The following is a 25,730-nucleotide window of genomic DNA, read 5'->3' on the forward strand; positions in this document are numbered from 1 at the left end:
GACTTAAGGTGAGGCATTACTATCAGTTTTTTACAAGTGTAACCCCAGCCCATTTGTTGCTAATCGAGTTCTGTGAAAAAGGTGAAACTCCTGTGTAAGTCTAGCCCTTTTCAGCTGTGAAACTTTTATTTGCCTCTCCACCAATTTCAATAATTAAGAATTCACCACTTGCAATAACTAAGAATTCATCTGTGCTATGAAAACTGACAAACAGAAAAACATGAACTCCAGAAAAAAATTATCCCCAAGTCCTGTGTGCCTCAAACATTTGTATGGATACATCCATCTACTTAAAACCTGCCATTCCACACCTAGCAGCTTCTAAACATTTACGAGTCTTCAAATGTGGCTTTGGTAAAGCTGGGTCACTGACCTTTTTTAGCCAGGAGTTGCCTTTGAAACAAACAGGAAGAAGGCAGAGATCTGTCTTTTAGGTTGATTTCCCTCTGTACATATGTGCTTTTCTGGCCCTTTTAACATCTACTAAGAAAGGATGTAGAAAGCAACAGACTGCTATATGGCCACACTGAATAGAGGCAAGTTTAGAACTCTGTGCAGGAGGCACTTTTTGAGATTCCAGGCATTTGAGGTTCTCCTGCCTGTTTGAATGCTGGGCAGCTCTAAACCAAACATTTGTATGCAATTATATATGAACCTTAAATAGCTGCTGTTTTAGCTGAAATTAATACATGCCTAATCTTGGAACATGCATCAGAAAGCATTCTAACCAGACTATGCCTTTGTGATTGCTTAGAAGGTAGTATTTGGTGCAATATTTTAAATCAAACAGTCCCTGGCTAATAATGTATTAAGTGGCAACAGTGCAAATTGCCATGGAGTGCTTTAGTAGCTCAAGGCATGGCATTGCCAGGAAAATGTGCAGCAGCTGAAAAGAAAATACTGGTATCAGTTCTAACTAATGCCATGCCATCTCTCTACTGAAAAAAGCCAAAATCAGACTCCTTTCACGTATTCTGAAAGAAGGCAGCTCTTAGAGTGAAAATGTTACAGTGTGACTGTTAAGTTAGATAGGATTTTATAGATACAGTATCTCCAGCTGCAAAAGGGTTCTCATTTCACTCATTAGCCTGTTGTTTTCAGGATTTGATTTTTGGATGGTTAGCTACTGAGGAAGAACAGAAGTATTTGAACTCTGGTACATTTTGGGCAACGCTAAGTGGGTAAGTGAGACAAGGTTTTCTGGTGCTCTACAACAATGTATTTTTAACACATGGAACATTTTTGTCTGGTGACCACATGGAGTTTATTCTTTTTCTTTTTTCCATTATTATCCTCTTCTAATAAGCTTGTTTTCTGCCTTAAAAATTTATTATTGTTCACTAATTAATTTGATTAGTCCTTAGGTATTCAATCTCTTCTTCTTCTGTTACAGAATTAAGACAGTTCAAGATAAAATAGATGCTTGAAAGTTCACTCATGACTGACCTAAGTATGCTTCAACTGAAGTACAGAAATTGTGAAGAAATTATAAGGCAGGACTTGATCTGTAGAAAAATGAGATTACCAAAAACCCCACCCCAAACCCGGAAAATGAAAAGAAACGTGATTTAAATCAATTAGCACTTCTAGTGAAATATACTCCCCTTGGCATGGTGCATTCCTTGCTGAATAAGAATTTTCATAAGCATATAATTCTCTGTTCAGCCGAGGCTTTTTTTAATTATTATTATTATTTATTTTTTTTTTTTGTGAAGGGCCTTAACATTTGAGATAGATTATTTCAAATTATTAAATGCTAGCAGTATTACTCAATGACAATGTTTTTTAAAAAAGCCCATTACATTAACACATCTCATTTTCCTTTGCTTTATAATATATTGTAACTTGAGCTAGTTGGGAATTTTCAATATAAATTTCCTTTCTTTTATTGTATTAAGCAACAGCCTGAACATTAAATCAATATAACTATGTGAACTGAATAAATTGATTTCAATCTAAAGATGCATCACTGTTATTACACATTTTAAATACTTCTTTTCCTTGGCAATCCACAGTTGCTTAAAAAATATCTGTAGCATATAATTTGTCATAAATTCTCAAACTGACATGTCAGCACCGGCACTGCCTGTCAAACTTACATCAATGCCTTCATGTCACATGGCATGAAGTGACATTAACTCAAAGTGATGGAATGAGGTTTATTGGAAATTTCTTTTAAATAGAGCACCAACTATTTAGATAATTCACCCTTTTAAAGAACATCAAATGTTAGCAAGAAGTAGTTTTCAGTTTTGAAGTGCAGCAACTAAGTAGCTATTCCATATCTAAGTGTTACAAGTTTTAAATTATGCTCTATTACTTTTCCGTGCAAACTTATTTAGTAATTTTCAAAATATTTCCTAGATGATGAAATTAGAGCAGAAAAATGCCATTGGCAGTGATAACTTGAGATAAAAACTGACCATCAAGCCTTTTTCCAGTGCTGAATTTCACAGAATCAGAGATGCATCAGGGCTGGAAAGGACCTTGGGAGATCATCCAGTCCAACCTCCCTGCCAAGGCAGGGTTACTTAGAGCAGGAGACACAGGAACCATTCAGGTGTGTCTGGAATGTCTCCAGAGGGGACTCCATGCTTTCCCTGGGCAGTCTGTTCCAATGCTCTTCAACCTCAACTTCTTTAGAAGCTCTTCCTCCCGCTGAGGTGGAACTTCTTGTGTCTTTGCTTATGGCCATTACTCCTCGTCCTGTCACTGAGCAAATAACTTCTGCAAACCAGCCCAGCAGCTGCCACAGCCAGGCCCAGGGTGCTCTCCACTGTGTATGTGTCTGTCTTCACCTTTGCTCTGGGCGCAGCTCTTAGCCAGGGACTCCCTGCCTGGAAATCTGTTGCTGGAACAACACACCTTAGGATCTGTAAACTTCAGATAGTCCTGGATTAACACACATGTCTAAATACAGCTCATTTCTCAACCCAGACTTCTAAAGTCTGGAGACTGAATTTGGAATGCAATTTTTTAGGTGGATTGCTGGTTTTGCTACAGTGTAGGGAAACAGGGTTGGGAAACTTTTGCTTCCATTTTTGTTTCTCTCCTGGAATCTGGTGAGCTGGTAGAACCTAGCGCATGTTTATATGTAAAATAAAACAGCAAAGCCATAGCACTCTGAACAAAGCAGCAGTTTCCTGGTACCTCCCCTGAAAAGAATGAGATCCCAAAAGGTGAGTTAGCTTCAGGACACGTGCTTAAGGCTGTCACATTGACCTGTTCCATGATAAAACAGCTCCGTAGCTTGCTACAGTTGTTTTTGCAGCAATTTTTAATTTTAGTTTGTGCTTATTTTTACATTTTTTGTTTAAACCAGTTGTTCAGATACAAGCAAATGCAGCCATGTGTTGTAAATTGTATTGACTTGGCACTTGGAAGCGTGAAAAAAGTTGTGATTGACTGGCAGTTGGTGAAGAACTCATGTCAAAAACAGTAGAGAATGCAAAAAATACAGAAGCACAAAATCTTGTTTAACTTAGTTGCCTTGCTCGCCTGTAATTTTGTTTTCCTTTTCAGATAAATGCTAGGGGGTTTTGAATATAAATATGTGGACCTGGAGTAAGTAAAATGACCTCAACTTTCAAACATCTTTTTTTAACTGATTTATTATAAACAGGAAGACAAGGCCCATTTAATTTTTTCAGATTTATGTGTATGCGTTCTGTGGTTTGTCACTGATGGATTCAGATTCGTCAGTTTTTCATCTAGTGCCTTACAGGCAAAGAAGGGAAACATTGTGAGGACTGAAACTGCACTTGACTCCTACATTGTCTGCAGATGCTGCTAAACTGGCAAAGAAAGTGGAACGCACCCTCCGACCTTAGTTATTCATTTTGGGAAAGTACAGATCATTTAGTGTAAAAACAAAAGCAGGACAGAACAGACTGAGTAGAAATAAGCATCTTTGAACGAAGTATCAAGGCTTGTGGAAAGGAGCAGATGTTCTCAAGGTTTCTGAGAGATGTTCTTCACAGTTTCTCTTCTGAATATCTGGTGGATAGACAGTCCATTACAACTGAGAGAGTACAAGAGTATATATTTACATAGGATTGCTTGATGACTTGACAACTCGACTTAGCTTTGAAGAATTTTGAAATGCAAAATTTCCATGTTTCACTATAGCTGCATGTAAGCTTTGAAATTTATTTATTTATTTTCAACGAAGATCTCAAGGCCTCTTTCTCTGAAAAGGCGGTGTCATTAACTTCAGGGGCTGCACTGGCATCTCCTTTTTATTTCAGCTGAAGCTACAATTTAGGCTTCTCTCGGACCTCATAGCAGTTACATCATCAACAAAACAAATTCTGACTGTTCCTTAAACTGTTCCAAAGGGCTGGCTGCTACCCCAGACACTTGGTATCCAAAAAAGAATTTATTTCTGGAGCAATTTGCTTCTAATTTATCTGTCTCTTCCACGCCCTCCATTGGTATTATATGTAGGTTATGGAGCTCCCGAAGTTACGGCGCCTTGCTGAAGCTTTCCTAAGTCACGCGTGCTGTTCACAGCCGTGCTTTGGATCCCCGTGCATAAATGTCTGAGTGCGGACAGCCGGTTTATTCTTTTTATACAGACATCGGTAAAGGATAATGGCAACTGCAATGTGCTGTAATGACCGCCTGATATGAGCCCTGACAGCATGCGGCTCCTGTAGGTCCACTCCGCTGTTGTGTCCCGGCGCCCTCAGCCGAAGGACGGAGCCCCCGGGCCCCGCACAGCCCCGGCCCCGCACAGCCCCGGCCCCTCCCGGCCCCGCACAGCCCCGGCCCCTCCCGGCCCCGCACAGCCCCGGCCCCTCCCGGCCCCGCACAGCCCCGGCCCCGCGCAGCCCCGGCCCCGCGCAGCCCCGGCCCCGCACAGCCCCGGCCCCTCCCGGCCCCGCACAGCCCCGGCCCCGCGCAGCCCCGGCCCCGCGCAGCCCCGGCCCCTCCCGGCCCCGCACAGCCCCGGCCCCGCACAGCCCCGGCCCCTCCCGGCCCCGCACAGCCCCGGCCCCTCCCGGCCCCGCACAGCCCCGGCCCCTCCCGGCCGCGCCGCCCCTTCCGCCGCCGCCGCCGCCGCTTCCGGACGGGGCATGGGGGGTGGCGGTGGCCGCCGCCGCCGCCGAGGACAGGCACGGCCGGAGGCGCAGCGAGGAGCCGCCGCCGCAGCGCCCGGAGCCGGCGCGGCGGCCCCGCCGTTGGGCGGCAGGTGAGGCGGGGCGAGCTGCGGCCCCTTCCCGGGAGCCCTTCCCGGGAGCCCTTCCCGGGGACCCTTCCCGGCACCCTTCCTTCCCGCGGGGCCGCCCGCAGCTGGCCGCCCGCCGGCTCCCCGTGGCTGCCCCCGCTGCGGCGTGAGCCCCGGGGTGCCGGAGCGGTCTCGGGGGAAGGGGCCGCCTCGCCGCCGAGGCTGTGCGGGAGGAGACCCGTTTCGCCTGCCGGGGGAACACGAGCCGCCCGTGCTGTGTGTCCGCGCTGAAATCCGCTCCGCCGTAATTACCGCGCTGGCACGGCCCGGCGCATCTGTGCCCGGCGTGAGCGCCCGGCGCCGGCCGTGTGGGGCCGCAGGGCTCAGCCCTGGTGCCCGGCGGTGCCGCTTTCGGGACTCTGTCAGCCGCGATAGCAGAGGCGTGTGCCCACCGAGCGGGGCCCAGGCCGGCACCGGGGCTCGGGGCTCCGGGCACTGTGCGGTTCGCTGTGCGGCCCGGGCGCAGAGCGGACCCGCGCTGTGTGATTGTCCGCCTCCACAGAAAACAGATCGTTCCTGGGAAAGATGCTTTGTGTCAGACTTGCAGTCAGATAACCAAACAGTTGTACCGGGTCCAAATAGATATACTTTTTTTTATTTTCAGTAAAATAGTTATATTTTCTGAGGACAGAGTGTTCAGTTTTAAATAAAAATGCTGTTGAGTGTGTAGGATTTGATTATTAACAAGGCAACATGGAACAGCGCTTCTGCTGTTTTGTGTGTATCTTCTTCGAGTTTCAGGGTTAAATGGTGGGGTCTGCCTGTGGGGGAGAGTGTTTATGCTACTTTAGGACCTGAATGTAAGAAAGCTGAAATTACTGGAAGTGTTATCCACTCAGTCTCTTAAATCTATATTACTGATGCATTATGTGGCCTTAGACCATTCACTTAATCATTGCTGATTGCTATGAAAGAAACTTCAACAGTTCAAAAAAGGTAAGTTTTCCCAGCTCCTTAAGTTAATGGAAGAGGCAAGTGAAAGGCAGTGTTAATGTTTGTAATAAGTAGAAGTAGTCTCATGGTTTTGTATTTGAGACTTCATAACACTCATTCTGTGTTTTAAGCTGACTTGTTGGAAGATTCCACTTGGCTAAGGTCTGCTGTGTTTCCACAGAGCTCCCTCGTGCAGCTGGACAGGGTGTCTGTGCCACCTCCACAGAGCAGCTGATCATGCTGTGCTCTGGAGTGGCAAGAGCTCAGAAGACATTTCCTGGCATTTAAGTGCCCCTCCTGTTTGCTAGGGGGTGCCCCTTGCTGGATATCAGAGGTAAGGAAATGCATGTGTCTTTTTCTTCCTTTTGCTTTCCGTGGTGTAGAAGAAAGGTGGAACTAACCCGCAGGATTAGCGTAAAGTGATTTTTGTACCAAATGAAAAGAATTTGGGGAAGTTTTGTAAGTTTTTGTTGTGTTAAGTACTGCTTAGATGTGAAGGAAATGTTCTGTAGACTTATAAAGAGTCTTAGAATTTTAAATTCTCTTGTTTGCTCTTCTGTGTGATATTCTTCACGCTGGCTGGTTGGGAGTTGGTTTATTTTAGTAGGATACTATTAAGATACAGGTTGGCCTGGGGACTGTAATCGCTTTTCTTTGTACAGAGCTTGCTTTTGCAGCCCACTTAGCTGTTTGAGATCCACTAACCATATTACATGGTTAGTGGATCCATGTGTTACGTGTTTTATAATCACATACCTTTAAAAGTTCTTTATTTCTTACTTTAATGCATCTAAAATGAGGAAGGCTATTAGATTTTCACTAGACGAGAAAGATCAGATTGTAAATGGTTGTGGAAAGTAAGATGAAATACAGTTTCACTTCAGATATTGTTCTGGTATTCATTTGGATGGAGAATTTGTTCATGTCTTTGCCTTATTTCCATTGTAAGATGAGGGTGTGGGAAGAAAAGGGGAGAAATAAACGAGTTGTTACTCTGAAGTTGTATAGTGATAAAGAGCAGCCAACATTCTGTTACAGGAGGGATACACTGCTAGACACAGGAAGAAAAAATACTTGACACTCAATATTTAGCATGTAAAATGTTCAAGAACTTAGTCAAATAGTAATGAAATACTGTGAATGACATCCTAAGATAAGTGGTGGAGTACTCGATCAGTTGTTTAAAAATCACTTGTGTGTGCCTTGAATTATGGCAGTAGGATAAAAATTTGTTTTGTTAGCTAGTTAATAGATTAGGACTTGAGCTGCTGTTAGTGTTCACTTTAGTATAATACAACCTGTTTGGCTTAATGAGGTGTAAGAGTCAGGCTATGTGTTCTGTTTATTTTGATGCAATATGTAACTGTACTTGGTTCTTAAGCATGTTTAACTTTCAGGACTTTCTGTAGTAGCTGCTGTCAGTCTTGCATGGAGGTGTCTCAAGAGAAAGACTCTGCTAAGAATACGGAGCTAATATTTCATCCACAGGCTGTACTTCAGTAAATAATTCTCAAAAAGCTCATCTTCCTTGATGGTTTAAAACCTAAGACTAAACTAGTGTTACTTTGAGATTTTTTTATCTTACCGTCATGCATAACACTAAGACCTTTGAGTACAGTTAAGGTACTGCTGATCATCTCACTTATGATACCAAAGTCACTAATTAAAACTCAATGCAAGTTTTACAGCAATATTTATGCATTTGAAATGATTGTGTTCTTGCTTCAGGAAAATACCATGTTTGTCTCATGGTGGGCATTGTGCTGTGTTTGATCAAATTTATATGTAGTATGGCAGCCACTGTATTTGAAAACTCTTGAAAAATCATGTATTGTCTTTGCATGGGTTCTTCTTGTCCTTCTGCTTACAAGATTCCTACTGTATTATATGTGTCTGGTGGCATTTAGAAGGTAAAGACTTAGTCACTGAATGCTATATGGCAGTGAAATGTTTGGTGCTATTTGCTTTAAATAAGCACTGAAGAATTTAGAGTTTCCAGGAAGAACAGGTGACAAGTTTCTCATGTAAGTCAGAGTCAGCAGAGTAGCTGAGCCTTGTGCTGCATAACAAGGCAGTGCTGTGTGTTCTTTTTCCAGCACAGCATTGCTAAGTTGGTGTGTGACAGTAGCTTTATTATTGCAGGCTGGCTCAGCACATGTTTTTGTGTAGCTTTTTTGTGCTGGGGAACCAAGGCCACTAACATGGGCCTTGTCCACAAAGTAGCAGCCTTTGCAGGGGACAACCTCTCCCCTGAAGCGTGGGATGTGCTCCTAAGCCAACAGATCCAGGGAAGATGGGGCAGAGTTGGAATGGCCTGTATTCAAACTGCAGCTTGAAACCTTCACACAGAAATGTAGGTTAAATCACTTGAGATCTGATAGTTCCTCAGCATCCTTCTTAAAATTCCTCTCAAGGATGGGGGGAGTTGAATCTAGGGGGGCAAGGCTGTCTCAGGTACTTGAGGGCAGGTGGTAAAGGAGTAATGGTGCTAGTAGAGATTTTGCATGTGTGTCTGGAATAAACAAAACCAGTCAGCACTCTGCTGACTGCTGCAGACCTCACTAGGTTGTTGAACTCTTCAGCTGTCACTCTGCTGTAATCAAGTTTGCAACCTAATGTTACGCTGATATTAATGCTACTTTTCTTTGGCTAGAGTAGTTGTAAGCAGATTCAACTTCCCACATATTTACCTCAATATGCAGTCTCAAAGTCTGTAGGCTAGGAAAGTTAGGGAATTAATTGTTGGCTGGCAGCAGTTCAGTAGATGGGAACATGATAAAATCATGGACAATCATGTTGAGGGAGGTTAATTTTCTCTATATATACACCTAGGAAATTTTGCTATCAGCTATGGTACACTCAGCCTCTCAGAGGCATCTTATTTCTTAAAAATGCCACAGCCAAATTGTAGGAATGTTTATGGCTCACAAAGTAATGTTTTTCTTTTAAAAAATAAGTGCTTATACATCTGGAGTTCATATGCATTGTGTTCAGTTAATTGAAAAGCTGGTGCGAGAAAATGGGACACACAATACACACTGTTGACAAGCTTGCTAAGTACCAAGTCACAGTACCAGGAAAATAATCAACTAGCTAGCTGCAGACATTGCTGATGTCAGGTGAAAAGTATATTTTGCCCTCTGACGCTTAAGTCTGTGCTTGCTTTGTGTTAGTCATGTGTGTTATTCATCATTAAATAATGTTACCCATTATTTGGTTTCAGTGATAAAACTAGTGGCATGGAAGGCAAAGTAGTTACCAGAGCTGTTTCCTTGCAGAAGACAGGTGTAGTTATCTAGGGGACTTGGGCTCTGCTGAGTTATTCCTACATGGCAGTCTAGTGGTGTAAAAGTTATGCAGCATTCTTCAGCTTCAAAAATGAACAGGAGCTGTTGCACCCGGGGATCAGTACTGTGGTTCCAGGTGTTACAATTGTTAGAGAAAGTGTCTCTTACCCTTTAAACCACAAGTGTCACCAGTTGAGTAGTCTAAAAGGGAAGGCCGGGTTTAAGAAGTTGCTTTGTTATTAAAAAATGAGTTTAACTGTTGTTGTTGGGATTAAATTAGCTACCTGCTGTGTGTAATGCTTTAAATTTGTGTTTTGTGGTAATTTCTTTGTCTTTTCCATCTGATTAAGTGTTTTGTTGACAGTGTTTAAAGACAGAGCAGGTCTTATCAGTTGCATCTTGAGGTTAATGTAGACTTTCTCCCAGGTCCAGCCCAAAGTGACCTTTGATGGGTGTGCTCATTCAGCAACGCATTTTATTGCACATTCGTTTTATTGCATGTTTGGTAAGGGTTGATTTTTATTCCAGCAATTCCGGATGAAGGAAGACTAGGCTGCTGTTAGGCTACTTGACTTATGACAAATGAATAGAATTCTCTTAAGTTAGGGACAGTTTCCTGCCTTTGTCCTTAGAAGTTGCTTTGGTTAGAAGACAATATCAGTAAGTTGAGTGTATTTGTGGTGGCGAGTTTACATTCACTGCTTTTAGAAAACTTGTGATGATTACTATGTTATAAAACTCACTGTGATTAACAACTTTGGTGGGTTTTTTTTCAGTATTTCCTCTATATATCTGAGTTAAGAAGGCTGGAAGTTTAGATAAGCAACTCAAGATAGTTTATTTTTACTGGATGTTTTGGAGTTAGTATGAGAACAGTGTTGATAATACATTCATGTTTTAGTTGTTGTTTAGTGGTGCTGACTCTAGGTCAAGGGGTTTTTGATTTCTCCTGCTCTGCCAGCAAGGAGGAGCAGAAGAGGCTGGTAGAGAGAGACACAGCCAGCACAGCTGACCTGAACCTGGCCAAAGGCATATTCCATACCGTGGCATGCCCTGCATGCTGTAAATTTGGAGAGGGGAGGTTGGCCAGGAGGGGCCAATCACTGACAGGGAACTGGCTGGGCAAAGGTGAGCAGGTGCTGAGCAGTTGTAATGTGCATCACTTGTCTTTCTTGGCTGTTCTTCTCTCTTTTTGTTATTTCGCCTGTTACTATTACTGTATTTTTCTTTACTACCAGTATTAAACTGTTCCTATCTCAACCCCTTGGGTTTACCTTTTTACAGTTCTCCCCTCCATCCCACTGCAGAGGGAGTGGGCTGGGGACAGTGAGTGGGAGTGAGTAAGTGTCTAAATGACTCTTATTGCCACCAGGGATTAAATAGCAACCCTGGAGTAAAGTAAATATATGTAGTACAAAAAAGACCGATTAACTGATGATTAGTTGAAAATTAAATGTCATAATTTATTTTATTAGCTGTGACCAAAATAATTATTACAGTTATTTTTGAATTACACTTTCAAAAATAGTAAGATAACATAAAAATGAGAAAACACCCCTTTATATGGAGAAGGAAGTGTGTAGTATATGCAGTACTCTAGCAGTTTGGGTTTTGTTCTTTTTTTTATTTTGGTCAACTGTTTAACTGTCAAGGTATTAAAGCTTGTATACTTACTGACTTATTGACTATAGCTTATATACTTATATATGAGGTATTGAGAAATTTTTGCAATGAATTAAGTACATGTGGTTAATACATAATCAATTCCTGAGAGAATATCTTCAGAAGTATCATGCCCTTAATAATTTTAGAAGGGTAAGTGTGATTTGTGTGCTCACTTTTCTTCTAAAATATTGCTTTTTCACTGCTGGGAAATCTCATTTGGCAAATTGAATCTTCTCTGATATAGTGTAAAATAGTTTGTGGTTCTGTTAGATGAAAGCCAGAAGAAAAAGTTGCATCCAATAATTTTATTAATATGTACTGTACCTCTAAAAAAAGAAGTGAGAAGAAAAGAGGTTCTTTTTTTGGAAGAGCTGTGTCCCTGAGAAAGATGTAGAACTGTGCTGAATACTCATGATGGGTTTGAGTACCAGTTTACTATAGACAGAAGTTAAATAATAGATTACATACACTGTTTCCTTGCTTTCATTCTGAAAGCCTTGAATGATGTATGTGGCAGGAGTGTATTGTACTGCCTTGTATTTTCTGTGATTTGGTTGGCATGATTGAAGCATTTTAGTTAATTAGACTGTTTTTTTTGAGTACAAAAGAGCTGTGAAATTGTAGCTGTTTCTTCGTTGGTAGCTGTACGTGAGCCACCAAATATAAATTATGCACAAATCCATTCTCTACTGCTGTGGGTCTTCAATATTGCATAAACATTTTAGTACTTTTACTTCACTGGTAGCCTTTCAAAGTTTTATCATGTGTTCCACGTAATGTCCTGTGGTTAACTTTTTTCCTGGTTGTTGTTCTGGTGACTTGTCCCCACCATGTGACTAAAATGTTGCTGAGCTGTCTCTCCTCCTTTCAGGCAATATTCTAGAGTCATGAACACAATTATTGAGAAATTTGTATGAAGAGAATACATCTCTTCTGGTTTTGGTGTGTTACTATGTTATCTACTAGCACATCAATTTTAAAAATGCTTTGACGCTTAAGCCAGTGCTTCATTTCTAGTAATGTTATTTTTGAAAGCTGAGTATTTTAAAAGATTCACAATTCAGTAAGTATCTGTCTTAATTACTGAGATCAAACAAAGATAGGGATGGTTGTGCCATCAACACGCAGCTTAAATACTTCAGCTCAATACTGTTGCAGATATCTAGATTTAGGTTTACTTGGAAGGAGTGGGGGAATGTCACGTCATCGAAACTTCAGTATGCATTTTAAAACAGTGGGATATATTGGACTGTATTGAAATGTATTATTTCAGCTTAAATTCAGATTTGTGTTTGCTGGCTATTCCTCCTTGTGTAGTTGATGAACTGCAAACAGTGGAAAAGTGTAATGATTAAGCTGGCATTTAAAGAGTAGTATTTGATTTTCATTGTCTATTGCAATTAACAAAGTGGGATTTATTTATTTATTTATTTATTTGTAACAAAATTAGAACAGTATACTGGATACATTTAGGAAATATTCTGCTTCTTGGAAACTTTGGATTTCTATTTAGGAGCAAACGAGATAATGTTAATTTAGTTTTTCTTGAATTAAAAAAGAATGTATTATTTATTTTAGTAATTAGGTCTGTTTTTTAGCCATCTCTTATGTAAAAAGTCTTGGGCTAATTAAGCATCAAAAATTGCACAACAGACTGTCATTTCAGTAATGTGTGTTAAAGACTCCGCTGTTGTCTCTCTCGGCTCTGCAGCAGGTCAGTGTGGCTGGCGGATAAAGGGGCAGGATGGCAGGCAATAACCAGCTTTGCATTCGACGTTGGACTACCAAGAACGTGGCCAAGTGGCTGAAGGAAGAAGGCTTCTGTGAATATGTGGATCTTTTGTGCAACAGACACAGGCTAGATGGAATTTCCCTGCTGACACTTACTGAGTATGACTTGCGATCCCCTCCTCTGGAGATCAAGATCTTGGGGGATATCAAGAGGCTGATGCTGTCCATACGCAAGCTGCAGAAGCAGCACATTGACGTCCTGGAAGAGCTGGGCTACACCAGTGATGGTCATGCTGGCACAGTGTGCCCAGCCGGCTCACTGCAGGGCGCAGATTGGTTTTGTAATGGTGAAGTACCTCGGGACTATGACGGACCAATTACCGACTTGAATGGTGATCAGTATCAATATGCAAATGGAAAAAACAAACATGCCACGCGAAGGCTGGACCCAGAGTACTGGAAGACAGTTCTAAGTTGTGTGTATGTCTTCATAGTGTTCGGCTTTACATCATTTGTTATGGTGATAGTACACGAGCGAGTACCTGACATGCAAACATATCCACCTCTGCCAGACATATTTCTGGATAGGTAAGAAATCTTCTTTCTAAACAAAATAGTAATGTGATGGTTCAAATACAGGCTGTCTTTTCTCTGTTTTTGAAGTTTCATGTGCTCTAAAACATGCCTCTGCAAAATAGTAAAAGGACTCTAGTAAATCCTTCTGCTGAGATGGAAATGCAGATTAGTTAAGTGCAGAGATTTAGTTTTAGGGGAAAATAAGTTGAGCTGTTGTTCTACCTAGTTTATATTTAGTTTTACATCTTAAACTCGTTACAACACAGTAATTACTTCATCTATCCTCCCATTCTAGTAAAAAGCATGATGGTCAGCTGGCATAGATATGCAGTCATATGCATTTTCTGAAGTCCAGTTCCTGCTACAAAGCTTAACATATTAAAAAAACCCCTAAAAAACCCCAAGAAACTTTGGATGAAGGAATATTTTGGTCTGTGAGTGAGCAAGGAAGTTGAAAGGGAACAGCATCGTTAGTATATTTGTATTGTCTTCCTGCTGTCAGCTTGCTGAAGATGGTCTAGGGAAACTCTGAAGTAGAATGAAAAGACCTGCATCTCTTTTAACAGGGTATTAAACCACTGTTGTGACTTATGCAGTAGGTGTCCATTTTTTTAAAGAAAATATTTCACTTCAGGCAAAGAAGAGACGCAATGGCAAAGGTCAAATTCAAGTAATTGGCAACAGGTTTAATAGAGGATAAATGATCCCTTTGAGCAAGTGCACTTGCACCATGGAGAACTTAACTGCCTAGAGAGTTTTAAAAGATGAGCTAAACTGTTAAAAAGTTCAGCCTTTGTGATCTTCTTGTTCCTACCAGTAATTTCCATTTTCATTAATGACTTTCAAGAAGTCAGTAAGACTAATCTTTCGAGTAAGTGTACAGAATCCTCCATAAATTTATATATAACTCATCAAGGACATACCACATCCAGCAGAGTGGAAGAGGGGAGAGAACAGGAGTTGTGGCATTACTGGATTTTGTTCCCAGGGTGCTACCAGGGTATTCAGTATGCAGGAAGATGGGGGAGGCCAGAAAGCAGCAGCTCACGAAACAGTGAGAGTGGATTACTACAAAGCTCATGTTTGAGCAGTGCTTTGCTTAACCCTTGTATCAGGGGAAGCACAAAACTACAAGGAGCAGCCTGTCTTGAAATCTGTTGATCTGTATTTTGATGACTGAAGAGTGGAAATTGTTACTGGTGCCTTATGTGTGCAAGAAGGTCTTAGATCTTTTGACAGGGAAGGCTGAAACGTTTCCATGTAGTGATTATCACTGAAGTTTTGAAAACATTTTTTTTTTCCCCTGATACTTTTCTGTGCAGTTCTGCTTCATTACAAATATTTAAGGTTTTTGGTCTTGCAGCATTTAATTCATTGTGTTGACATGGCATTCTTGCAAGCATAAGCAGCATAATTGACATGATGCAAGTTTTTGTCAGAATGAAAAAGGTTGTGAAACAATAATAGAGGAACACATCCTGTTAGTAAGTCACATGTAAATTAGAGCATACTAGACATTTTCCCTGACGTAGTGAATTCTGTGTAAACTGGAAGCACATTAAGGAAGGAGATCATGTAATTGAGTATATTTCAAATTCTGTTTCATTCAGTCTAACAAAAGAATTTTTGCCTGTAGTTTATACTATTGTCAGATGAATGCAAATGAGTTTTGTGGTTAGAACTTCACATGCCCTTATTTTCAATACTGAGACTAGGAAAAAAATTAAGCCTTTGTATTAACTTTCTTGCTTTGCCTTTTTTTTTAGCGTCCCTAGGATACCATGGGCTTTTGCTATGACTGAAGTATGTGGTGTAATTCTTTGCTACATTTGGCTCTTGGTTCTTCTGCTTCACAAACACAGGTAGATTTTATAAAATCCAAATTAGCTGGTACTTCAGTACAGAGCCATTGCATTGCAATGCAGACCATAACAAGAATTGATGATGATTGTTTAAGAATTTCCATTCCGAAAGAATCTTGTCAACTTCTAGTATGTATCTGTTAAAATGGATTAGGGATGATTTAATCAAGAATGATGGCTTGTGAATCTTCAAAGGAGTAATCTGAATTTACTTTCCTATGATATTTATAAGTAATTTCCTTCAGAACGTAGGTATTTCAGAGTTGTCAGTATATACACTCATGCTGTAACAGTTTTGTGTATAAGGCAGTGCCACAAGAATGAATTTCCACAGGATGTCAGCCTGGCAGTTTGCTTTCACCAAGGGGTAGAAAATGCTTTTGTGTGCATGTGTATTTTAAGTTAAATTTTCACTGCTTCATTGATTCTTACCAGTTTGCCAATAGAAGGTATGAGTGCCAAATCAAGCAACAATATTTTTATAGTACTACTTAATTAAAAAAAAAAAAAAAAAAAAAAAGTTGTAAAACTTGCAGTAATGATGACAGCACTTAATGAGATTAAGTTGGGGTGAGGTGGAATGTTTTTATCATAACTTCCCTGATCTCAGTTCCTGTGTACTTTCCCCAGATCTATACTTCTGCGCAGGCTGTGCAGCCTCATGGGGACAGTATTTCTATTACGTTGCATTACAATGTTTGTTACCTCACTCTCGGTGCCAGGACAGCACCTGCAGTGTACTGGAAAGGTAAAAATGCTTTAAAATATTTTTCCTGTTTCCTTTGGTAAAAAAAAATACGTGATTAAGATTGTTGTGACCATAGTGTTAGATGTGTGTTTTTTTAAGAACATCATGTTTCTCTCCTGTTTCCTTGCCCTTGCATTAATCACCATAGGCAGGCAAACATCCCTCGGATGTTTTGCCACTCTGGAGAGTATATGGTTATTTGGGGAACGCTGTTCGGAATGTTTCACACTGTACAGCAGAGGGAGTATGTCAAAGAGGTGTGTGCACTTCAGCTACTGACTTCATGAAGAGAGACTGAAAGGGAAAGTAACTGCTTCTTTGTCTTGTTGGTGGCACGGTTTTGAAAAAAAAACCCAGCAAACTATTACTATTTCACCCCTTCTCATAAGGCATTTATGGGATTTTATGGTTTCATCCTAACTTTAATTAGGAGAGGTTTGAGCTGGACAAATGGAAAGCTTGATAATGACACAATTTGGGAGGCTGAATACATTCAAGAAGAGGTGGCAGCCTCTGTGGGTAAATCACTTGGAACAAAAGACTTGCTCTAAATTCCGGTATTCATGAATGCAATTAGTGATTGTAGTTACTAATGTGACTCATTGCCACAGTGAAATCCAGAGATGGAATAACCTGCATTTTAATAAAAGACAGAACATGATACAGCTAACTTTAGGGACATACTGTTTGGGCAGTGGAGTTGGAACTTAGTAAAGGTTAATATCCCTGTTTTTCAGTTGTATGGCAACGTTTGGGCAAAACTCCAGCGGGCATTTGCAATATGGAGTGGCTTTGGAATGACTCTGACTGGAGTGCATACATGTGGAGATTATATGTTCAGTGGTCACACTGTTGTCCTGACCATGCTCAACTTCTTTGTCACAGAATGTAAGTACAGAGTGTCAATACTCAAATGTCCTTCAGAGTACGTACAGAGGTGTGAGAGTGCAAACACTTGAATGTCTTTAAGTGTTAAGATATCTGCTTCTTGACCTCCTCAGGAAGTTCAAAGTGTAACATTTAAGCAAGCAAATACAAATTCAGATTGCTGTGCTCTTTCTCAGGTTTGTGACAGTCAAGTCACAGCCAGGAAAGGAACACCACCTCCTTGAATGGGGGGGATGAATTAGGCACTTTTCAATGAACATGCTAGCCAAGAAATTAGAAAGCCTTTCTAAGCCTTGCTTCTGGGAGGATACTTGGGAAGGTACTTAGGATTGTCTATTACTATGCCCTTCCCTAGCTATTTGCTGTGACTCCTGTCAGCCAATACCTGGTGAGGTTTCCATATGTTTGGTATAATCCATAAAACCAAACTCCATAACGAGTGAGAATATATGAGACAGTAGTACCCTTCTGATTTCCAAAACACTGAACCAACAGTGATTTGATACATCTTATAGCAAGCAAAGACAATCAGTCTGAGTTCAACTATGATGTAATGACTGCAGTAACAGTAATGTAGCTTTGATTACATCTTCCTCCTTATAGAAAAGATTTTCTATGAAAGAACATGATTTTCATTGAAAGAAGTTGGTTGAACAAAGAATCCTGCTTTGCAGGGTGCTAAACCATTTAAGGATGCCTTTGTTAATGCAGAAATGCATTTGTAAATGAAGTCATGAACTGATAAACATATATAACTTGTTGTGGTTGTTTTTGTTGGATTTACTGGACCTGTATACAATATTTCTGAATGAAGAGAGTACTTCATCTCATCTGTATGGAAACTTCGAATGTCTAGGCCTGCATTTGAGACAGTCAAGGTTAACAGCTTTCTGTTTTCTCCTAGATACGCCAAGGAGCTGGAACTTCTTGCACACCTTGTCCTGGGTCCTGAATCTCTTTGGAATCTTCTTCATTTTAGCTGCACATGAACATTATTCTATAGATGTCTTCATTGCCTTTTACATCACTACAAGACTCTTTTTGTATTACCATACATTGGCTAATACTAGAGCATATCAACAGAGTAGGAGGGCAAGGATATGGTTTCCAATGTTTTCTTTTTTTGAGTGCAATGTTAATGGTACTGTTCCCAATGAGTATTGCTGGCCCTTTTCAAGACCTACTATACTAAAAAGATTAATTGGTTGAAGACTGTGTTGGTCAGTTCAGATTTTTATGAAGCATTATGACTAAGATCTTACAAGGCCAGTTACAAGGGGGAAGTAAAGTAACATTTTTCACACCATGATCTCCTCCTTGCCTTGTTTCTTGGATTCTTAGCCATAAAATGGGGTTCCATACTTTACAGGGATGTGTTTTGTTTTCTCCTTGTGAAAATAGAAAACAATGCAGGGATGGGTAAAGGCTATCAGTGAAGCACGAATATAAACCAGAATACTGTTACCCTTGTTAAGGTTCTGTGTGGATGTTTATGGAACATTAACCTCAAATATCTATTGAATCTAACACACCCTTTACAAGTCCAGATAATCTTTGTTACCTGAGTGCCAGCTTTTACATATACTGACAAAAAAATTAAAACCGTATGAAGCCTTTCTTTGAAAGCAGTCATAAATGTAATTTTTAAAGCAAACTGTGTATATTTAAAGATTGAGGAGGTCTGTGTCTTAATGAAGAAAGCAGTATAGTTCCTTGCTGAGAGGGTTTCTTAACTGTTAAATTACAAGTCTTGACAGTATAAATGGTCTGCATACAGGTTGCCAAAAATGAAAGTCTGCCTTGTGGCTGTGCAGTGATGACATTTTTTAATGAGAACTTATTTAGTCTAATCTATCAGTTGTCTGTATGATTGTTCTAGCACTTGAAAGTTTTCCCTTTCGTGTTTAAATGAGTTAAAGTAAGTGGAACATCCACTGAAAGTAAACTTAGCCTTAGTGAGTTTAAAGCTGCAAAGTAACATTTGTGTGGTCTTAATTGCTTTATCCCCAAACCCAAGCATGCTTTTCAGGAGCAGTTCTTTAACATTGGAAAAACAGAACAGTTGTCTTTGTGTATCTTACTGTCCTGTAAATGGATGGGGAAAGTGCATGTAGTAACTCCTTCAGGAATAGTAATAATAGTGAGTATTGGAAATAGTGCTCATGTTGATGTGTGTTTTAGCACTCTGGTGTCAACATTATGGTGAATATCTCTGGATATATATATGCACAGTATATTTGGTTATATATATAAACACACAGTATATGTTTTTCTAACAGCTATGAAAAGAGGCTAGTTCTTAATTTAAGTTGCTCATTTACTCTGCTGAAAGATACCGTAAACAGTTGAGTTTTGCTTGTTGAAAAAACCAAACCACAACCTACAACAAACCATCTCCTCAACCCTCAAACCAACACTCGGAGTCCATAATGCATGGGCAGGGTCACACAAGGGTCAGTGATCTCTTAGGCCGTGTATTGTAAGGGGACAATACTAATGTTCTGTGTAGAGCCTTGAAATTAGATTTGTGCTAAATGAAAACTGATAGGTACAAGGTACAAAATCATAAAAATGGCATGGGCCTTCTTTATTCGATTATTGCAACTTCAGATATGCAAATACAGTGTAAGTCAGCTTTAGGAAGTTAGACAAAGCATTTCCAGCTTGGTACTGGCTGACTTAATGGGCACTGTGTACTTGTGTGTGCATGGAAATGAATCCATTTGGAATTTGCAAGGTTTTGTGTTCAGAGGCTTGTAACCTACTGTGGGCTACTCCTTGCTGTATTGTGTTCCTTTTATAAACCTTGATTGTACTAACTTGACTACCTTACACTCTTCGTAGTATGTTCCTTTTGTAACTTAATTTAGCTCCTATTCCACAGAAGAATTACGCATCTTGAAATATCTCTGCCAACTGTAATGAGCACATGTACACTGTACTACTCCAGAGATTTTTATATTTGTAACATTCCAATTTTTTAGCAAAATTGCAGGTTTAATACTATATTGTTCAATCTACCGTAGCCTGATGGCTTTTGCCATCCAAATTGGGGGAGTATGCTTACACTTAAAAAAAAGGAGAAAATATTCTGAAATATTTAAAGACTTGCCATTTGCTGCTCCTAACTTTCTGATTTCAGAAAGGGAATTTGAACATTCCTCTTGAGACTTTATAATGAAAGAGTTCTATTTGTTAACTTATATTTGCCTTTGCAATGCACACAGTTATGAATGCTGTTTTTCTAAACTCTAGGAAACACCTGTTCTCAGGATGTGCAGGATTGTAATCTGAGTTATGGAGATGTATGCAATTGAACTTGCAAAACTGTTGATTCTGAGAATAACCATTTGAGTGGTAACTGGCGTAACTGCATCTAAACTTAAATACTATTTTATAACTTGGACACGCAGGAGAATTTTCAAGTACAGTCCAGTGTAACAATGTTTACATAAAGTAAAGCTATCATTTCAATATTTTTGGTTTTTTTGTAGTGAAGTTCATATACATTGAAACATAAGGATTCTTTGTTCTAATTTAATTTTCAAATTCTGTTAAGTAAATTGAGTTTTAAATCAATCTTGTCTATCACTGTTTTCTAAAAGAAGCTTGTTCTTTTGTGCTGTTTCCCTTGATGCTAGATATCTAAATTCCAGGATAAGTAATATAAAATGGTTGGTTTTGCTAGCACTGGAGTGGATTAAAACATTGTCAGGGTAATTGTCCTCTGCTATTTTGGCAGTTCATTTTGTGTGTCTGTAAACATGCAAGAGGAAAGCTTGAAGTTGACAGAAGACAGAAAAATGTGATCTTGCTTGCAAGAGAGTACAGGTCAGTCTGTAAATTTGGGAATGTATGCTTCATTGTTAATTAGATGGAAACAAGTTGCAGGTAACTGATAGGCTTGACATTTTGTACCTCCTTTTGAGCCAGTGTTTTTATTAAAAACATTTTGCTGCTTCTGTTGCCAACAAACACTTAAGTAAAGGCAGCAGAGCACCTTGGGCCTTGGATTTAATGCTTTAGTATGTCCAGGGATGTCTTCTTTATGTTCACAAAAGTTGTTCTCCTTTAACATGTTGCACCTCTTTTGTGCAAAATTGTCTTCTGTGGTCTGTGTGAGTGCCCACATAACCTGAATTCAGAATAATGAATGAATTACTGTGTAATGCCAGCAAGTGCAAGTGTCTCAACAACATTAGTGCTATGAAGTGCACAATGGAATCAAGTAGCAAAGTCTGAAATTAGTTACCATATATATAAAAGAAGGGGAAGGTTGCTAGCTTAGCAAGTTTAGTTATATGTGAGACTTGGCAATAGCATTGAGCTCTTCCTTATTAGTTTGGGGATATGTATGCACATACCTGCAAGTGACAGACACATGGGCTCTTCCCTCATCCTTTTTCTTTGGTTTTTTGTACCTTATGACACAGTTTCTTATAATAGCTTTCCTAAACTTTTTGCCTTTAGTTTTTCATTTCTGAAAGATCCTTTAAGTGGGTTATGACATTACACCTGCACAGAATTAGATCTTCATAGATGTGGTTTTTAACAAATTCTCATTACACTGACAAAAACTTGAGGAAGGATCTTTAAGCAAGGTTCTCCAGCTGATCTTGAATAATGCTATAGAAAACTTCCATATATGCAAATTACCTTCATGTCCTGTGGCAAACATGATAACACTTACACAGTGTTGGTACAAAAATGTAGATAGGCCTGAAGCATTCAAATGTCCAAGACTAGCAAGATTTTGATCCCATAAGTGCACTTGTATGCTTAACTTCAAGCGAACTACTAAATGCTCTTGACTTCAGTGAGTGTTACCATTTTATTTTAAACATTTTTTTTGGATAAGGCCCAATGAAAACTCTGTGTGGTATACTGCTACAGTAATGGGAATAGATAATGTCACTTTCTTTTTGGTTTTCTCTGATGTCTTCCCCCCCCTATCTGCTGTGGAAGAAAACATTGAATTTCAAAGAAAATGCTACGTAACTAGGTTCTGAAAGAAGAAATCTGTAAAAAACCAAAAGACTGTATAAAACCTTGATAACTACCTGCGTTAAGAAGCAAGGGTCAGTTAAATGATTTGAGGGGAAAAAAAAGTTATTTTTTGATGCAAGCATGTTAAATAAGGTCATTTAGAATTACTGAAACCCTCCAAGGAGGATAAAAGCACAAGTTCCTATAATCTTTTCTGTACAGCTGTATCTCGTGTAGTGCCAAAAAGAGAGTTAAAGAGGAAAGAGTTGAGCTCAGACACCAGTAAAAGTCTTTTGCAGCAATTAATACCTTCTTGTTTTTTAACCGTTGCCTGCATGCTTAATGCTACACTTGTCCATTACTGTTTAGCTAGTTTTCTGATGTTTGAAAGCCCACTTGGTTTTCAAACCTCAGTCACGGAAAGAAAATCCAAACAGCAGGGTTTATGGACCTGGAGTGTAACAAAAATAACTTAAAGCAACTGTGATACTTTTTCATCCTGTCCATGTAGTTCCTACTGAAGAGTTAGGGAGAATTTGCAGTAATCCACAGACATTTTTTTTTTTAAATGATAACCATGGGAACCTTTTTAGAAATCTGACCTGTAACTTCAAAAAGCACCATAGTCTTGTCAAGATGGAAGTACATTTGACAGAAGTCCTAGCAGTGAGACAGCTTAGCCTCTGAATTATTTTGTGCATGTAGACTTCAGAATTAAGGATTAATTCATAGACCACTAATTTATGCAATGTAAAATATGAAATAATTCTGATCTATCTTTGACTTTGTCGCTATTCTAACTGAAACAGTAATCCTGTGAGGGGAAAAAGGAGTGAACCTACTGATGTCTTGTTCATGGTATGAAGAAAACCACAAAAAAAACCCCTCACAACTCCTCAAACACTACCATATTGTGAACACTGAACCTTCCATATAGCAGTATCCTGCAGACTTACCACTTGTATCCTGACAAATTTGCAGTGAGTATTATGTACATATTCAGGGACATGCATCTTTTAAAAGCCAGTTTGTAGTAAGTGTGTAAGAACTGAAGGTGATAAATATGGAGCACAATAACCTGACTGATTAGCCCTGACTGTGTAGTTAGAAAGACTAACTGGAACTGAGTTTTGCTCTTTCACTTCAGTTTTGTCAAGAAAAGGAGAAATTTTGTGAAATTTGAGAAACCACAAACTGCATTGTACATGATACTTAACATAATAAGGATGTAGAAACAAGGCTTTTCACACTGCAGTTACTTCTATTTTGTCCTGAGAAAATAGTGTTATCTAAAGGCTAGAAGGTATACCAGTGAAGTGTAGAGTACTGTAAATAAGTAAATATTTTGATTCTAAACTCAGATTGAATTAATATATTGTTTTATATCTTTGTTGTGTTAAACATATTTAAAAATACTAAAATAAAATATTTGAAAGATGACAAATGCTTGATTTATTTTACATGAAAAATAATGGCTCGTTGTCTCTATTAGTGCTGTGACTGTGAAAGTATTCCTGAGCATAGGGGTGATGGTGTTATGAGGTCTTGCTGCAGTATGGAACTAAGTAATGCTGACAACATAAAATTGGTACTTCCTGTGGGAATCTGTAACAAGTATGTGCATATACTTAATCATTTCTGCAGAAATAGCTGTTCTGGGTGATGCAGGAATTACAGGTTTACAGTTGTGGTCTTAAGTTGGCAGCTACCTACAAGGGGTTTGCTTTTTCTTCTAGCACTGTGACAGATTCTGGTAAAATTACTGGTTTTCCCTGCAACGGGGAAACAGCTGCCAAATACTAAATTCGTTTTCTATCAAAATTGTACTGAAGTTTGGTACTAGGATAGGATAGATAATCACTGAACTGTTCATAGAAATCATTTGACTTGTGCAAAATACTGACAGCCAATTTGGTAAGAGTTCTGGTTTTTTCTAATAGTGTCATTAGTTTATCAGAAGATTTTTTTCAAGTCATAATGCCACAGAATGCAAGATCGATTTGAAAGAGGCAAAGCTTTTCAAGCAAGGATTCATTACTCAATTTAAATATAAAAAAAAAATTACTTTCCCCCCCCTCACTCCACTGCATGAAGCCATCAAAACTGAATCTATCTCTTGATCACTGGTAGATTCTCAGGTACTCTGACTGGAGGTTAATAGCCCTAAAAAGAAAAGGGCAGAGAGGAAGAGAAGACAACGGCAGGCAGCAAGTCTCCTTTTCGTAGAGTAACACTGAAGACGGGTCTTTAGACAATGTAGGGAATGGAAATTCATAAATACTGTGAAGGAGAGTGGAGAATGAAGCTTGCGTGGAGTACAAAAAATGTTCAAGAGTTGATTGTCCACTAAGTAATCTGTCTGGTGTGTGAATGGAAGCACCAGAAATGGGCTGATAACATTAACCTGCAATTTTGCTGGGTTTTGCAACTTCATTAAAAGTCTCATCACAAAGGCCCCTTTCAGAGTTTCTTGATTCAAGTAATTTCATTTTATTAGAGGTTTGTGCGGTATTTTTGGCAAAGGTAAAGAGAGAAGACTTCTGTGTCCTAATGGCACATTAGAAAAGATTCCTTGGTGAGGTTTTTTTAGTATTGCAGGGAGGTTTGCAATACTGAATCTGTACAGAACAATAACCTGATGGGACTGTTGTTTACATAGGCTTGAAACCTGTGGCATCATAAAAACTGTTTTGTGCACGATTCTCCCAGAAATACGATGCATGCTGTTGTGTCCATCCTGCCGTGCTCCAGGGTAAGAACCAAGCTGCATTTCACGTTAGGGCAGAAAATAAAGGGAGCACGTCCTGCTGGAGGAGCAGGGGTGTGGCAGCGCTGTGCTCCAAAGGGCATTTCAGAGGCACATTTGAATTGTTCGCTCCAAGTGGCAGTTTGACCTACAAACGAGCCAAAGTTATGGAGAGAGAAGGCAGCAATAAAAACATAAAGCACAAGCTTCCTCTTCTGTAAAACCACAAATGTTCTTTTGCACTCCATCCGGCTCCAGCCAAACTAAACTGCAGTCAGTGCCCAGATCAGGCCTGGGTTCTTGCAGTCCTTACTTTGCTTCCCAGTGGGTCCCAGTGTGTGTTAGCAAGCTCTGCCTTCTCTTGTGAGACACTGATTCGGCTGTGGATGTTGTCTCAGTTCAGTTTCCTGATGAATGCTTTGAAGGTGTGCTCTCCTGCTCCCACACCAGCAAACAGCTCTGCACTAGTGTTCCTCAAGAGGACAGCAAAGTTTGTTAGCAACTGCTTTAATGAGAGTGCCAAAAATTGATTCACTGTGTGAGTAACAGGGTTGCAGGGTACTTGGCCAAAGGCTCTACCTCTTGTTTCTGTCCTGTCAATTAAAAATAGCCCCCCTGGCTAATGCCAAGGGATGAAACAACCCAACAGGGGACAGGTGCAAGCTGTCAGTCAGGAGGCTGGAAATACCTAGAAAAGCGTCTGTTCTCCTGCAGGCTCTGAGATGATCAAGAGGAGAGCTCAGAGGAGAAAGAAGAGTGGTTTGCAGCAGGCTTTGCTAAAGGCAGCCCTGGCTGAACATCTCTGGCTACTCTGGAGGTGCATCCCAAAGGTGCTCTCTGTTTGGTTGTTTCTCTTCATTGGGCTGTTTCCCCAAGATATGGGTTGCAACAACTGAAAACCAGAGTTTTAGTAAAAGGCTGGTGTCTGCTTCTGGGAAGCTGGAACATGGAATACCACTCAGGTGTTATCTCTGTTCCAGCACCGCAGAAAGGCTGTGTTGATGATTTGGACTGGGATTTGGGCAGCAGGGACAGGCTGGTGTGAAGGCATGACTGAGTTAGGGCTGAAATGATGTGT

At 40.0% G+C, this 25,730-nt stretch overlaps 1 protein-coding gene across 2 annotated transcripts; it reads left to right on the forward strand.

Annotated features, from left to right (window-relative positions):
• The first annotated feature begins 5,088 nt into the window (after positions 1 to 5,088).
• On the forward strand, positions 5,089 to 23,350 carry SAMD8 (sterile alpha motif domain containing 8). 2 transcript variants are annotated; one of them, XM_066324077.1, is made up of 7 exons: positions 5,089 to 5,194; positions 6,345 to 6,497; positions 12,827 to 13,434; positions 15,189 to 15,284; positions 15,915 to 16,032; positions 16,770 to 16,920; positions 17,825 to 23,350. In XM_066324077.1, the coding sequence occupies exons 3-7, from the start codon at positions 12,860 to 12,862 to the stop codon at positions 18,127 to 18,129; spliced, it is 1,245 nt and encodes a 414-aa protein (XP_066180174.1). In that variant the 5' UTR covers positions 5,089 to 5,194; positions 6,345 to 6,497; positions 12,827 to 12,859; the 3' UTR covers positions 18,130 to 23,350. The 2 variants fall into 2 exon arrangements, with proteins under 2 accessions (XP_066180174.1, XP_066180175.1); XM_066324078.1 differs by having other exon boundaries at positions 12,830 to 13,434.
• The last annotated feature ends 2,380 nt before the right edge of the window (positions 23,351 to 25,730 follow it).

This window comes from Sylvia atricapilla, chromosome 8 (genome assembly GCF_009819655.1).
Source record: "Sylvia atricapilla isolate bSylAtr1 chromosome 8, bSylAtr1.pri, whole genome shotgun sequence".
Taxonomy (NCBI): Eukaryota; Metazoa; Chordata; class Aves; order Passeriformes; family Sylviidae; genus Sylvia; species Sylvia atricapilla.

Bases quoted from the DNA above. Each gene is read 5' to 3' on its own strand.
- SAMD8 (XM_066324077.1), top strand. From the start codon at position 12,860: ATGGCAGGCAATAACCAGCTTTGCATTCGACGTTGGACTACCAAGAAC. The intron at 15,285-15,914 runs GTAGATTTTATA...TACTTTCCCCAG, and splicing joins CTTCTGCTTCACAAACACAG to ATCTATACTTCTGCGCAGGC. The intron at 16,033-16,769 runs GTAAAAATGCTT...CCTGTTTTTCAG, and splicing joins ACCTGCAGTGTACTGGAAAG to TTGTATGGCAACGTTTGGGC.